This window comes from Borostomias antarcticus (genome assembly GCF_949987555.1).
Source record: "Borostomias antarcticus genome assembly, chromosome: 19".
Lineage (NCBI taxonomy): Eukaryota > Metazoa > Chordata > Actinopteri > Stomiiformes > Stomiidae > Borostomias > Borostomias antarcticus.
This window is the reverse complement of record NC_140252.1, coordinates 4,722,100-4,734,989: the sequence shown is the minus strand read 5'-3', so window position 1 is coordinate 4,734,989 and position 12,890 is coordinate 4,722,100. Positions and strand designations below refer to the sequence as shown.

Here is a 12,890-nt window from a genome sequence, read left to right as displayed (position 1 = left end):
GTGTTTCAGACCTTTCGGGCAGTGTTACGAGTTCCTGACGCTTCACACGGTCAAGAAGTACTTCCTCCCGGTCATCGAGATGGTTCCTCAGTTCCTGGAGAACCTTACGGACGAGGAGCTGAAGAAGGAGGCCAAGAACGAGGCCAAGAACGACGCCCTGTCCATGATCATCAAGTCCCTGAAGAACCTGGCGTCTCGAGTCCCAGGGCAGGAGGAGACGGTGAAGAGCTTGGAGATCTTCAGGCTTAAAATGATCCTCAGGTGAGGATGGTTCAAGCACGCCGTCATCAGATTGGGTGTTCTTGGTCCTTTCTTTGAGCCTCATCCCATCTAACCCCTCCCCCCCCTGTCTGAGACTCCTCCTTCAACCCTCATCCTGCACACATCCGTCCTGCCCCCACACCACACCCGTCCTGCCCCCACACCCGTCCTGCCATGCACATTCTGCTAACGGCCCCCACAGCGCACACATCCCCGGGTCGCTCATCTGTCTAGTTGGCTGCGGTCAGCGACTCTTAAGCAGGAGAGTTTTGTCACCGCCCCCTCGTTCAACCGCTCAACCTCGTCCTCCCCACCGTTGGCCGTCCCAGGAGGCCTTTTGCCTCTCGCCATACAGTTATTGTAAATAAGACTTTGTTCTTAACTAACTTGCCTGGTAAAATAAAATAAATGTCTTTGGTCTTGTCTGCAGGTTACTACAGATTTCCTCTTTCAATGGCAAGATGAACGCCCTGAACGAGGTCAACAAGGTCATCTCCAGCGTGTCCTTTTACACACATCGACATGGCAACCCCGAGGAGGAGGAGTGGCTGACAGCTGAACGCATGGCGGTGAGTAACGCCCTATCAGAGAGCAGCTACTAGATCACCCGCCCTATCAGAGAGCAGCTATTAGACCACCCGCCCTATCAGAGAGCAGCTACTAGACCCGCCCTATCAGAGAGCAGCTCCTAGACCACCCACCCTATCAGAGAACAGCTATTAGACCATTTCCAGTTTGAGAAAGAGCGGGTTGTCCAATGAACTCAGGGTCAATGGTTCAAATCCCGGTTCCACCCGAAACAATCCCTCCTCCTCCTGTCCACATGTCGAAGTGTCCTTGGGCAAGACACTGAACCCCAAACTGCTCCCAATGAGCAGGCCGCCATTGGCGTGTGAATGGGTGAATGAGAGGCCATTGTAAAGCGCTTTGGATAAAAGTGCTATATAAGTGCAGTCCATTTACCATGTGTATCTCTCTGTGTTTCCATCTCTCAGGAGTGGATCCAGCAGAACCACATCCTGTCCATCGTGCTGAGGGACAGCCTGCACCAGCCGCAGTACGTCGAGAAGCTGGAGAAGATCCTTCGCTTTGTCATCAAGGAGAAGGCTCTGACCATGCAGGACCTGGACAGTATCTGGGCTGCACAGGTACGCGGACGCATGCGCGCCACAGGTCTAGGGTACGAGTGGGAACATGTTTAGTCTGGCAGCTCAGTCTAGGGTAGAAGTAGACATTTTCTTACCATAGCCTTACAGTATGAGCACAACAGATGTCAATTTGTGGTTGAATATTTATAGTGCGCCTTCATCTGGGTGTAGTGGCAGGTGCAAAAGTATGCGTCCACCAAAGGTCGCCTTTGTGAATGAATCATTACTGTGTGGTTTAGGAGACTGTAGAATACATGAATGAATCGTTACTGTCTAGTTTAGGAGACTGTAGAATACATGAATGAATCGTTACAGTCTAGTTTAGGAGACTGTAGAATACATGAATGAATCGTTACTGTCTAGTTTAGGAGACTGTAGAATACATGAATGAATCGTTACAGTCTAGTTTAGGAGACTGTAGAATACATGAATGAATCGTTACTGTCTAGTTTAGGAGACTGTAGAATACATGAATGAATCATTACTGTCTAGTTTAGGAGACTGTAGAATTGTATATTGTAGTGCTACAAGCAGTTTTGGTTCATGTATGTCTATGTGACAAGTCTCTTAAAGGGGCCATTCCATCAAATAGGCATTTTCATTTGGAGGAAAATCTGTATAGGAAAATAGTAATGCCATTCATGTCTGTTGTACTGAGTGCATACAATTATTGAAAGGGAAGGGGCTTTTATTTACAATATTTTATGTAATATGAATTAGAAGTATAAGAAAATGATGCAATGCTAAACAAAGGCCTGTTGTATGAAACCATTTCTCTGTTACAATTTGGGCCAGTACTTCTGAAAAGACAGTGTCCCAGGTCACCAGTATCAAATATACCTTCAAGTGGAGCCTTACACAGCAAACCCACCTATGCATTCTAAGAAATGTGCTCTGACTGGTCTAGCTGTGTGTATTAAGTCAAGTGATGTTTATTCAAAGTAACCTCTTGGCTCCACTGTGACCATCGGCGCCAATTGTCAGCGTCTGTCCAAAAAATTAAGAAAGGAACCTCGGCGATTCTCCAACATCGGACGCTGGCGTCGACCGCGACGCCACGGCTGCCGTGGAGCCGCTATCGTTAGTTACAATGGATTGATTTCCTTAGCGTCCGATAGTTCACACAGACACTGACGGACCCAGTGGAGCCAAGCCGTAACTTTGCACCGCGTTTGTAAACAAAGTAAATCGAACTGAACAGGTGATGTGCTTTGATTTCAAAGCAAATCAGTTGCCACTGTAGTATGAAGAAAGGTTCATGTTTCTCAAATAGTCTGTTGTTTGGCCCTGAATGTGCTGGTGCCACTAGCTGAAAACGTTCGTATCACCAGTGGAAAAGGATAGTCTGGCCTGGAGCCCTGTAGAGTGTGTGTACGTACAGTACTACATGCCCACCATCTTGACCAGTATCCCCCGCTCCCCTCCCCCGCCCCTCTGCCAGGCCGGGAAGCACGAGGCCATCGTGAAGAACGTCCACGACCTCCTGGCCAAACTGGCCTGGGACTTCTCACCAGAGCAGCTGGACCACCTCTTCGACTGCTTCAAGGTCAGGAGACCACAGAGTCCTTCACATGACATCCATCCCAGTGTTTCAGAGTTAACACGCACACACACACACACACACACACGAGCGCTCCTCTGATGCCCTCACCCCAGTGTTTCTTGCTCCATTATTCAGGAGCAGTGAAATTGTCAGATGACCTTTTTTGCCGGCCAAAAGCCAGCAATTACCAGGTGATGAGGTAAACCCTGGTGCGTGTGTGCGTGCGTGTGCGTGCGTGTGCGTGCGTGTGTGTGTGTGTGTGTGTGTGCGTGTGTGTATGTGTGTGCGTGTGTGTGCGTGTGTGTTTGCGTGTGTGTGTGTGTGTGTGTGCGCGCTCAGGCCAGTTGGACTAACGCCAGTAAGAAGCAGCGTGAGAAGCTGCTGGAGCTGATCCGGCGTCTGGCGGAGGACGATAAGGACGGTGTGATGGCTCACAAGGTGCTCAACCTGCTGTGGAACCTGGCGCACAGCGACGACGTGCCCGTCGACATCATGGACCAGGCCCTCAGCGCACACATCAAGATCCTGGACTACAGCTGCTCCCAGGTACTCCACTACAGCTGGACTACAGCTCCCAGGTACATTTACTACAGCTAGACTACAGCTCCCAGGTACACAACTACAGTTAAACTACAGCTCTCAGGTACATTACTACAGCTGGACTACAGCTGCTCTCATGTACACCACTACAGCTAGACTACAGCTCCCAGGTACACTACTGCAGCTGGACTACAGCTCCCAGGTACACTACTACAGCTGGACTACAGCTCCCAGGTAGGCTACATTACTACAGCTGAACTACAGCTGCCAGGTACAATACTACAGTTGGACTACAGCTCCCAGGTACACAATGTGCATGACACGGGAGGGTTTGATTAAAGAGATATAAGGAAAGGATAATGAGAATGTTTAAAAGGGGCTTCGTATGTTTGGACTAACAGACCACGCAGAGCGAGGAAAACACGTCACTCGGCCCTGTTATCCTAAGAACATAGCTGATTAAGAGTCACAACATTCTCCATGTCCTGCTCATCCTCTCATGGTAGTGATTGGGAGTGGCTGTGGCTCAGGAGGTAGAGCGGGTCGTCCAATGACCGCAGGGTCGGCGGGTCGAAGCCTCTTTGGGCAACACACTGAACCCCAAATGGCTCCCAATGAGCAGGCTGGCACCTTGCACGGCTGCTGCCGCCATTGGTGTGTGAATGTGTGTGCAAACAGGCGAATGAGAGGCCTTCATTGTAAAGCGCTATATAAGTGCAGTCCATTTACCATTTACCACTCATCTCTGTCTGTCTGCAGGACAGAGACACACAGAAGATCCAGTGGATCGACCGCTTCATCGAGGAGCTCCGCACCAACGACAAGTGGGTGATCCCGGCCCTGAAACAGATCAGGGAGATCTGCAGCCTGTTCGGAGAAGCTCCTCAGAACCTCAGGTGAGGAGGGAACCAGGTGGATGGTCTAGATCAATGACCAGGTGAGGAGGGAACCAGGTGGAGGGTCTAGATCAATGACCAGGTGAGGAGGGAACCAGGTGGATGGTCTAGATCAATGACCAGGTGAGGAGGGAACCAGGTGGAGGGTCTAGATCAAACGACCAGGTGAGGAGGGAACCAGGTGGATGGTCTAGATCAGAACCTCAGGTGAGGAGGGAACCAGGTGGAGGGTCTAGATCAATGACCAGGTGAGGAGGGAACCAGGTGGATGGTCTAGATCAATGACCAGGTGAGGAGGGAACCAGGTGGATGGTCTAGATCAATGACCAGGTGAGGAGGGAACCAGGTGGATGGTCTAGATCAATGACCAGGTGAGGAGGGAACCAGGTGGAGGGTCTAGATCAAACGACCAGGTGAGGAGGGAACCAGGTGGATGGTCTAGATCAGAACCTCAGGTGAGGAGGGAACCAGGTGGAGGGTCTAGATCAGAACCTCAGGTGAGGAGGGAACCAGGTGGATGGTCTAGATCAATGACCAGGTGAGGAAGGAACCAGGTGGATGGTCTAGATCAATGACCAGGTGAGGAGGGAACCAGGTGGATGGTCTAGATCAATGACCAGGTGAGGAGGGAACCAGGTGGAGGGTCTAGATCAATGACCAGGTGAGGAGGGAACCAGGTGGAGGGTCTAGATCAATGACCAGGTGAGGAAGGAACCAGGTGGATGGTCTAGATCAATGACCAGGTGAGGAGGGAACCAGGTGGATGGTCTAGATCAATGACCAGGTGAGGAGGGAACCAGGTGGATGGTCTAGATCAATGACCAGGTACAGGACTCGCTCAGGGGGCGGGGGAACATCCACGCATCGAAGAATTCTATCTTTTACCATTAATATGAATCGATGCAAATTGATCGATTGATTGACAGATTTGACCATTCGCCCATACAATAAAGGACGCTGATAGCATTTTTCACGGGTTAGCAATGCTAGTGAGTTCTAATCACAGGAAAGTGTTTGGGTCTATATGACCTTGGTTAAGTAGGAAAACAAGCTAAATGTGTTAAATGTTGGCATATCACTTTCAGTAGTAAGTAAGAAACGGTAAATTCAATTGACTCAAGTTATTTTAAGTAATATAGTGTAATTATTTTGTTTTTGGATGTTTTCGACTGTTACTGCAGTCAAATGGGGGGGGGAGTAATTCAAAATCAATCATATAGAATCTAAGACAATTGAAAATAGTTATTTAATCAAATCGTGACCCCAAAAATCGTAATTTAATCGTGTAACCTTCAGATTCCCACCCCTAGATTCACTCATCCCATCTCTCTTTTCTCCTCCTGTCCTTCCCTCTGTCCTCCAGTCAGACCCAGAGGAGTCCTCACGTCTTCTACCGGCACGACCTCATCAACCAGCTGCAGCACAACCACGCGCTGGTCACCCTGGTGGCCGAGAACCTGTCCGCCTACATGGACACCATGAGACACTTCTCCAAAGGTGGGTCTGCGAACATGTCTGCCTACATGGACACCATGAGACACTTGTCCAAAGGTTGGTCCCTTCTGGAGCACCAGAAGCCCATGATATCTCTCCTCAGCACCGTTTCAGAGGCCTTTCAGAGGCCTTCAGAGGTGTGTTTGAGACCTTGTTCCTGGTGTTGACAGGGTTGTGTTTGAGACCTTGTTCCTGGTGTTGACAGGGTTGTGTTTGAGACCTTGTTCCTGGTGTTGACAGGGTTGTGTTTGAGACCTTGTTCCTGGTGTTGACAGGGTTGTGTTTGAGACCTTGTTCCTGGTGTTGACAGGGTTGTGTTTGAGACCTTGTTCCTGGTGTTGACAGGGTTGTGTTTGAGACCTTGTTCCTGGTGTTGACAGGGTTGTGTTTGAGACCTTGTTCCTGGTGTTGACAGGGTTGTGTTTGAGGCCTTGTTCCTGGTGTTGACAGGGTTGTGTTTGAGACCTTGTTCCTGGTGTTGAGTGGTGTGTTTGAGACCTTGTTCCTGGTGTTGAGTGGTGTGTTTGAGACCTTGTTCCTGGTGTTGAGTGGTGTGTTTGAGACCTTGTTCCTGGTGTTGAGTGGTGTGTTTGAGGCCTTGTTCCTGGTGTTGAGTGGTGTGTTTGAGGCCTTGTTCCTGGTGTTGAGTGGTGTGTTTGAGACCTTGTTCCTGGTGTTGAGTGGTGTGTTTGAGGCCTTGTTCCTGGTGTTGAGTGGTGTGTTTGAGACCTTGTTCCTGGTGTTGAGTGGTGTGATTGAGACCTTGTTCCTGGTGTTGACAGTGTTGTGTGGGAAACAGTAGCTCAGGCCGCCTGGTCTCTAACACGTGTGCATGCCCCTAGAGACAAACGTTTGAGCATGTCTGTTCCGTTCCATGCCGGTCTCCCTCTGAGCTCTCATGGTGATGTAGGGGAATGAGCAGCGTGGTGGCCCGGCTCATGCTGCGCTTCTCTCTGTGTTCCCCAGCCGAGCACGCAGACTTCCACCCGCAGACCGTACGACCCGGCAGCCGCTACAGCCATGTCCAGGAGGTCCAGGAGAGGCTCAACTTCCTCAGGTGTGTGTGTGTGTACGTTGCATAGCTGTGTTTCTTCGCCGCGTACAGTTTGAGAGAAATACATATGTTTCTGTTGCTACTAACATCTGTTTGTGACTGTTCTTCCGTCTCTCTCTAGGTTCCCGTTCAAGGACGGTTCTGTTGCTACTGGTGTCTGTTCCTGACTTCTCTGGTCTCTCTAGGTTCCTGTTGATGGATGGTTCTGTTGCTACTGGTGTCTGTTCCTGACTGTTCTCTGGTCTCTCTAGGTTCCTGCTGAAGGACGGCCAGCTGTGGCTGTGTGCTCCTCAGGCCAAGCAGATCTGGAGGTGTCTGGCCGAGAACGCCGTCTTCCTGTGTGACCGCGAGGCCTGCTTCAAATGGTGGTGTTTACATGCACGCGCACACACACACACACACACACACACAGACACGGACACAGACAGACTGCTGCTTACAAACAACATACAGTATAGCTTACAGTAATTCAGTGGCAGAGTACAGGAAAGTACATGGTCTTAGGTGGTGTTTTCATCTTAGTAAAGGCTAAACCAGACATCTCTTCCAGTCCAACATCGAGGTCTTGTCTTCTCCGCGCTGCAGGTACTCCAAACTCATGGGTGATGAGCCAGATCTCGACCCGGACATAAACAAGGACTTCTTTGAGAACAATGTTCTGCAGCTGGACCCGTCTCTGCTCACGGAGAACGGTATGAAGTGCTTTGAAAGGTTCTTCAAGGCCGTGAACTGCCGCGAGGGGAAGCTGGTGGCCAAGCGCAGGGCCTACATGATGGACGACCTGGAGCTCATCGGCCTGGACTACCTCTGGAGGGTCAGTCTGACCACCATCTCACTACTGTCACAAAAGTCTTAGACTTGGACATCGTAGACTAGGGCTGGGTCCAGGTAATCGATTAATCGATTACTGGTAATCGTTCATGACGGTCAAATTCGATTTTTGGTCATTAATCGATTTTGGTCAAATTGTTGTCTCAATTTCAATCTCAATTTCATTCGAATAAACATGTCCATTTAAGAAATATATTTAAATTGAACGGAACTCTTATTGCGCATCATCAGTTCTGCAGCGCTGCATCGGCTGGAATGGTCGCTAAATTAAATAAAATCTAACTTTATTTGTATAGCGCATTTCACAAACGGAGGCAACACAATGCGCTTTACAGAGAGCAATAGGAGGGCGGGCATAGGTCCCACATATAAAAAAGCATACGAGTGCACACAACTCCAAATTCATCTGGAGCAGTCACGGGTGCCACCAGGTCAAGTGCTATAATGAATGAAGGAAAGCACCGGCACTCACGAGATAGACAATGGTCTTCAAAACTTTAATTGACAGGAATGAACGTTTCCGCAACGTTCATTCCTTCCTAACGTTCATTCCTTCCAAACGTTCACTCCTTCCAAACGTTCATTCCTGCCCATAAAAGTTTTGAAGACCATTGTCTATCTCGTGAGTGCCGGTGCTTTCCTTCATTCATCCCACCCCTACATATTCCAGAGGGAAGCAAAAAAACAGTTTTTACAGCGTCACAATCTTGGCGGAGGGTGAAGGCGGCTGGAACGGCCCGCACCAACGTGAGCACTCCGTCTTTGAGTTGCTTAGTAAACAGACCTGGCATCGCTCCACCAACACTTGGGATGTTTTAAGGTCCACCAACACTTGTGGTGTGTTAAGGTCCACCAACGCCTGTGATGTGTTAATGTCCTCCACTCACCCCCCCAGGTGGTGATCCAAGCCAACGACGACATCGCCAGCAGAGCCATCGACCTCCTGAAGGAGATCTATACCAACCTGGGGCCCAAGCTGCAGGTCAACCAGGTACACACACACACACACACACACACATACACGCATCTACACCAACCTGGGGCCCAAGCTGCAGGTCAACCAGGTACACACACACACACACACACACACATACACGCATCTACACCAACCTGGGGCCCAAGCTGCAGGTCAACCAGGTACACACACACACACATACACGCATCTACACCAACCTGGGGCCCAAGCTGCAGGTCAACCAGGTACACACACACACACACCCCTCCCTACAGTCAGCAATGTTTTTTAATGGGTACCAGCGGTGTACCGGGCCCTAAAGATAGTTTGTTGAACCAGGTGGAGATTCATGAGGACTTCATCCAGTCGTGTTTTGACCGCCTGAAGGCGTCGTACGACACGCTGTGTGTGCTGGACGGAGATAAGGACAGCATCAGCTGCGCCCGGCAGGAAGCCGTCCGCATGGTCCGAGTGCTCAACGTGCTCAAGGAGTACATCAACGAGTGTGACAGCGACTACCATGAGGAGAGGACCATACTGCCCATGTCCAGGTACACACACACACATATACACACACACACATATACACACATTTTATTTTGCATACACACGCATATACACACATACACACACATTTACACATACACACACATATATATATATATATACACTGTTTTGTGTTACTTTGTTGCCTTCCAGCTCACCCTTTCTATTTTCCCTTCCTTTTTCATCCCCCTCCTCTCTCTCTCTTTCTCTCTCTCTTTCTGTCTCTTTCTCTCTATATCTCTCTCTCCATCTCTGTCTCTCTCTCCATCTCTCTATCTCCATCCCTCTCTCTCTATTCTCTCCCTCTCTCTTCTCTCTCTCCATCTCTCTCTCTCTGTCTCTCCGTCTGTCAGGGCGTTTCGTGGGAAGCACATCAGCCTGCTGGTGCGTTTTCCTAACCAGGGTCGTCAGGTGGATGACCTGGACATCTGGTCTCACACCAACGACACGCTGGGCTCCGTGCGCCGCGCCGTCCTCACCCGCATCAAGGCCAACGCCACGCACACCAAGGTGGAGCTCTTCATTGGTGGGGAGGCGCTGGACCCGGCCGACGACAGGAAGCTGATTGGACAGCTCAACTTAAAAGATAAAACGGTGAGCTGGAGTTGGGAAAACCACGGCTAGCGTAGCGGCTTCTCTTATCATCCAACCCGGGATGAGGCGCCAAGATTTAGACCTCAACCAAAAAGTAATCGACTCTGTAAAAACGATTTACAAGATGCACTTGTGAGTTCTGGCAAGTAGGAGTACATTGGCTTTTCCTACGGTAAATGCAATTATTGTTAGTCGCTTTGGGTAAAAGTGTCTGCTAAATGACTGTAATGTAATGTAAATTTACCATAGACAGCCTGAATGCACATTTTCAGCTTCATATGATTATTTAGCTTAAACACGGCCTCAAATGATGGATGTTAATTTTGCCTCTGATTCAACATGTCCATGGCAACACGATGAGGACACGATCGCCTGCCTTTTGAGTTTTAATGTTCTGGTCGCAGTCACAGCCCTTAGGGAACTGCAGCACGGTCGCCAAAATTAGCAACACAGTTTTAAACCGACATAAAGCAGTTAAATTTGAAAAAATGAATCGTTTAGAGGATATTTTGAGCTACAAATTAAGCTGCATTATCACCATGTTCTGTTACATTTACATTTTTAGTAAATGTGGGACATGGGGCGGCTGTGGCTCAGTGGTAGAGCAGGTCGTCCAATGATCGTAGATCCAGCGGTTCGAATCCCGCCTCCTTCTGTCCACTTGTCGAAGTGTCCTTGGGCAAGAACCCCAAATTGCTCCCAATGAGCAGGTTAGCACCTTGCATGGCAACTGCCGCCATTGATGTGTGAATGTGTGTGTGAATGGATGAATGAGAGGCCATTGTAAAGTGCTTTGGATAAAAGCGCTATATAAGTGCAATTTACCATTTACCATTTACATGGTCGCCTCAGATGGCCAATCAGGGAAGCTCTTTCTCTCCAGCTCAGATAAAGAGGGGATGGATGTGTTCTAGTGAGGGAAGTGCTTCAGAGCCCCCCGCCCCCCCCCCCCCCCCCGTCCGTCTCCCCCGTCTCTCTGACCTGGTAGTTGATAACAGCCAAGCTGACCCAGGGAATCTGTGGTAGTTGATAAGGTGTCTCTTCTCTTGTAGGTGATAAGGCGTGTCTCTTCTCTTGTAGGTGATAAGGCGTGTCTCTCTTCTCTGTGTAGGTGATAAGGCGTGTCTCTCTTCTCTGTGTAGGTGATAAGGCGTGTCTCTCTTCTCTGTGCAGGTGATAAGGCGTGTCTCTCTTCTCTGTGCAGGTGATAAGGCGTGTGTCTCTTCTCTGTGTAGGTGATAAGGCGTGTCTCTCTTCTCTGTGTAGGTGATAAGGCGTGTCTCTCTTCTCTGTGTAGGTGATAAGGCGTGTCTCTCTTCTCTGTGTAGGTGATAAGGCGTGTCTCTTCTCTGTGTAGGTGATAAGGCGTGTCTCTCTTCTCTGTGTAGGTGATAAGGCGTGTCTCTCTTCTCTGTGTAGGACCTACACAGAGAAGAGAGACACGCCTTATCACCTACACAGAGAAGAGAGACACGCCTTATCACCTACACTGTAGGTGATAAGGCGTGTCTCTCTTCTCTGTGCAGGTGATAAGGCGTGTCTCTCTTCTCTGTGTAGGTGATAAGGCGTGTCTCTCTTCTCTGTGTAGGTGATAAGGTGTGTCTCTCTTCTCTGTGCAGGTGATAAGGCGTGTCTCTCTTCTCTGTGCAGGTGATAAGGCGTGTCTCTCTTCTCTGTGTAGGTGTGATAAGGCGTGTCTCTCTTCTCTGTGTAGGACCTACACAGAGAAGAGAGACACGCCTTATCACCTACACAGAGAAGAGAGACACGCCTTATCACCTACACTGTAGGTGATAAGGCGTGTCTCTCTTCTCTGTGCAGGTGATAAGGCGTGTCTCTCTTCTCTGTGTAGGTGATAAGGCGTGTCTCTCTTCTCTGTGTAGGTGATAAGGTGTGTCTCTCTTCTCTGTGCAGGTGATAAGGCGTGTCTCTCTTCTCTGTGCAGGTGATAAGGCGTGTCTCTCTTCTCTGTGTAGGTGTGATAAGGCGTGTCTCTCTTCTCTGTGTAGGTGATAAGGCGTGTCTCTTCTGTGTAGGTGATAAGGCGTGTCTCTCTTCTCTGTGTAGGTGATAAGGCGTGTCTCTCTTCTCTGTGTAGGTGATAAGGCGTGTCTCTCTTCTCTGTGCAGGTGATAAGGCGTGTCTCTCTTCTCTGTGCAGGTGATAAGGCGTGTCTCTCTTCTCTGTGCAGGTGATAAGGCGTGTCTCTCTTCTCTGTGCAGGTGATAAGGCGTGTCTCTCTTCTCTGTGCAGGTGATAAGGCGTGTCTCTCTTCTCTGTGCAGGTGATAAGGCGTGTCTCTCTTCTCTGTGCAGGTGATAAGGCGTGTCTCTCTTCTCTGTGCAGGTGATAAGGCGTGTCTCTCTTCTCTGTGCAGGTGATAAGGCGTGTCTCTCTTCTCTGTGCAGGTGATAAGGCGTGTCTCTCTTCTCTGTGCAGGTGATAAGGCGTGTCTCTCTTCTCTGTGCAGGTGATAAGGCGTGTCTCTCTTCTCTGTGCAGGTGATAAGGCGTGTCTCTCTTCTCTGTGCAGGTGATAAGGCGTGTCTCTCTTCTCTGTGCAGGTGATAAGGCGTGTCTCTCTTCTCTGTGCAGGTGATAAGGCGTGTCTCTCTTCTCTGTGCAGGTGATAAGGCGTGTCTCTCTTCTCTGTGCAGGTGATAAGGCGTGTCTCTCTTCTCTGTGCAGGTGATAAGGCGTGTCTCTCTTCTCTGTGCAGGTGATAAGGCGTGTCTCTTCTCTGTGTAGGTGATAAGGCGTGTCTCTCTTCTCTGTGCAGGTGATAAGGCGTGTGTCTCTTCTCTGTGTAGGTGATAAGGCGTGTCTCTTCTCTTTGCAGGTGATAAGCCGTGTGTCTCTTCTCTGTGTAGGTGATAAGGCGTGTCTCTCTTCTCTGTGTAGGTGATAAGGCGTGTCTCTCTTCTCTGTGTAGGTGATAAGGCGTGTCTCTCTTCTCTGTGCAGGTGATAAGGCGTGTCTCTCTTCTCTGTGCAGGTGATAAGGCGTGTCTCTCTTCTCTGTGCAGGTGA

At 49.6% G+C, this 12,890-nt stretch overlaps 1 protein-coding gene across 11 annotated transcripts in view; it reads left to right on the top strand.

The window, feature by feature from the left end:
* Positions 1-12,890, top strand: part of LOC311321347 (ubiquitin carboxyl-terminal hydrolase 9X-like) — a 61,981-nt gene that overhangs the window by 9,302 nt on the left and 39,789 nt on the right. For 9 of the 11 annotated variants that reach the window (XR_014630888.1, XR_014630889.1, XR_014630890.1 and 6 more), the window contains exons 8-20: positions 10-261; positions 692-830; positions 1,257-1,409; positions 2,851-2,955; positions 3,292-3,498; positions 4,252-4,388; positions 5,752-5,885; positions 6,849-6,939; positions 7,188-7,304; positions 7,522-7,750; positions 8,663-8,758; positions 9,062-9,273; positions 9,622-9,862. Coding sequence is in view for 5 of the 11 variants with exons in the window: in XM_084453306.1 (XP_084309432.1) it covers positions 10-261; positions 692-830; positions 1,257-1,409; positions 2,851-2,955; positions 3,292-3,498; positions 4,252-4,388; positions 5,752-5,885; positions 6,849-6,939; positions 7,188-7,304; positions 7,522-7,750; positions 8,663-8,758; positions 9,062-9,273; positions 9,622-9,862 (2,113 nt within the window). In the remaining 6 variants the exon portion in view is untranslated. The remainder of the gene's footprint in view (positions 1-9; positions 262-691; positions 831-1,256; positions 1,410-2,850; positions 2,956-3,291; positions 3,499-4,251; positions 4,389-5,751; positions 5,886-6,848; positions 6,940-7,187; positions 7,305-7,521; positions 7,751-8,662; positions 8,759-9,061; positions 9,274-9,621; positions 9,863-12,890) is intronic. The other 2 variants (XM_084453303.1, XM_084453305.1) reach the window with 1 other exon arrangement.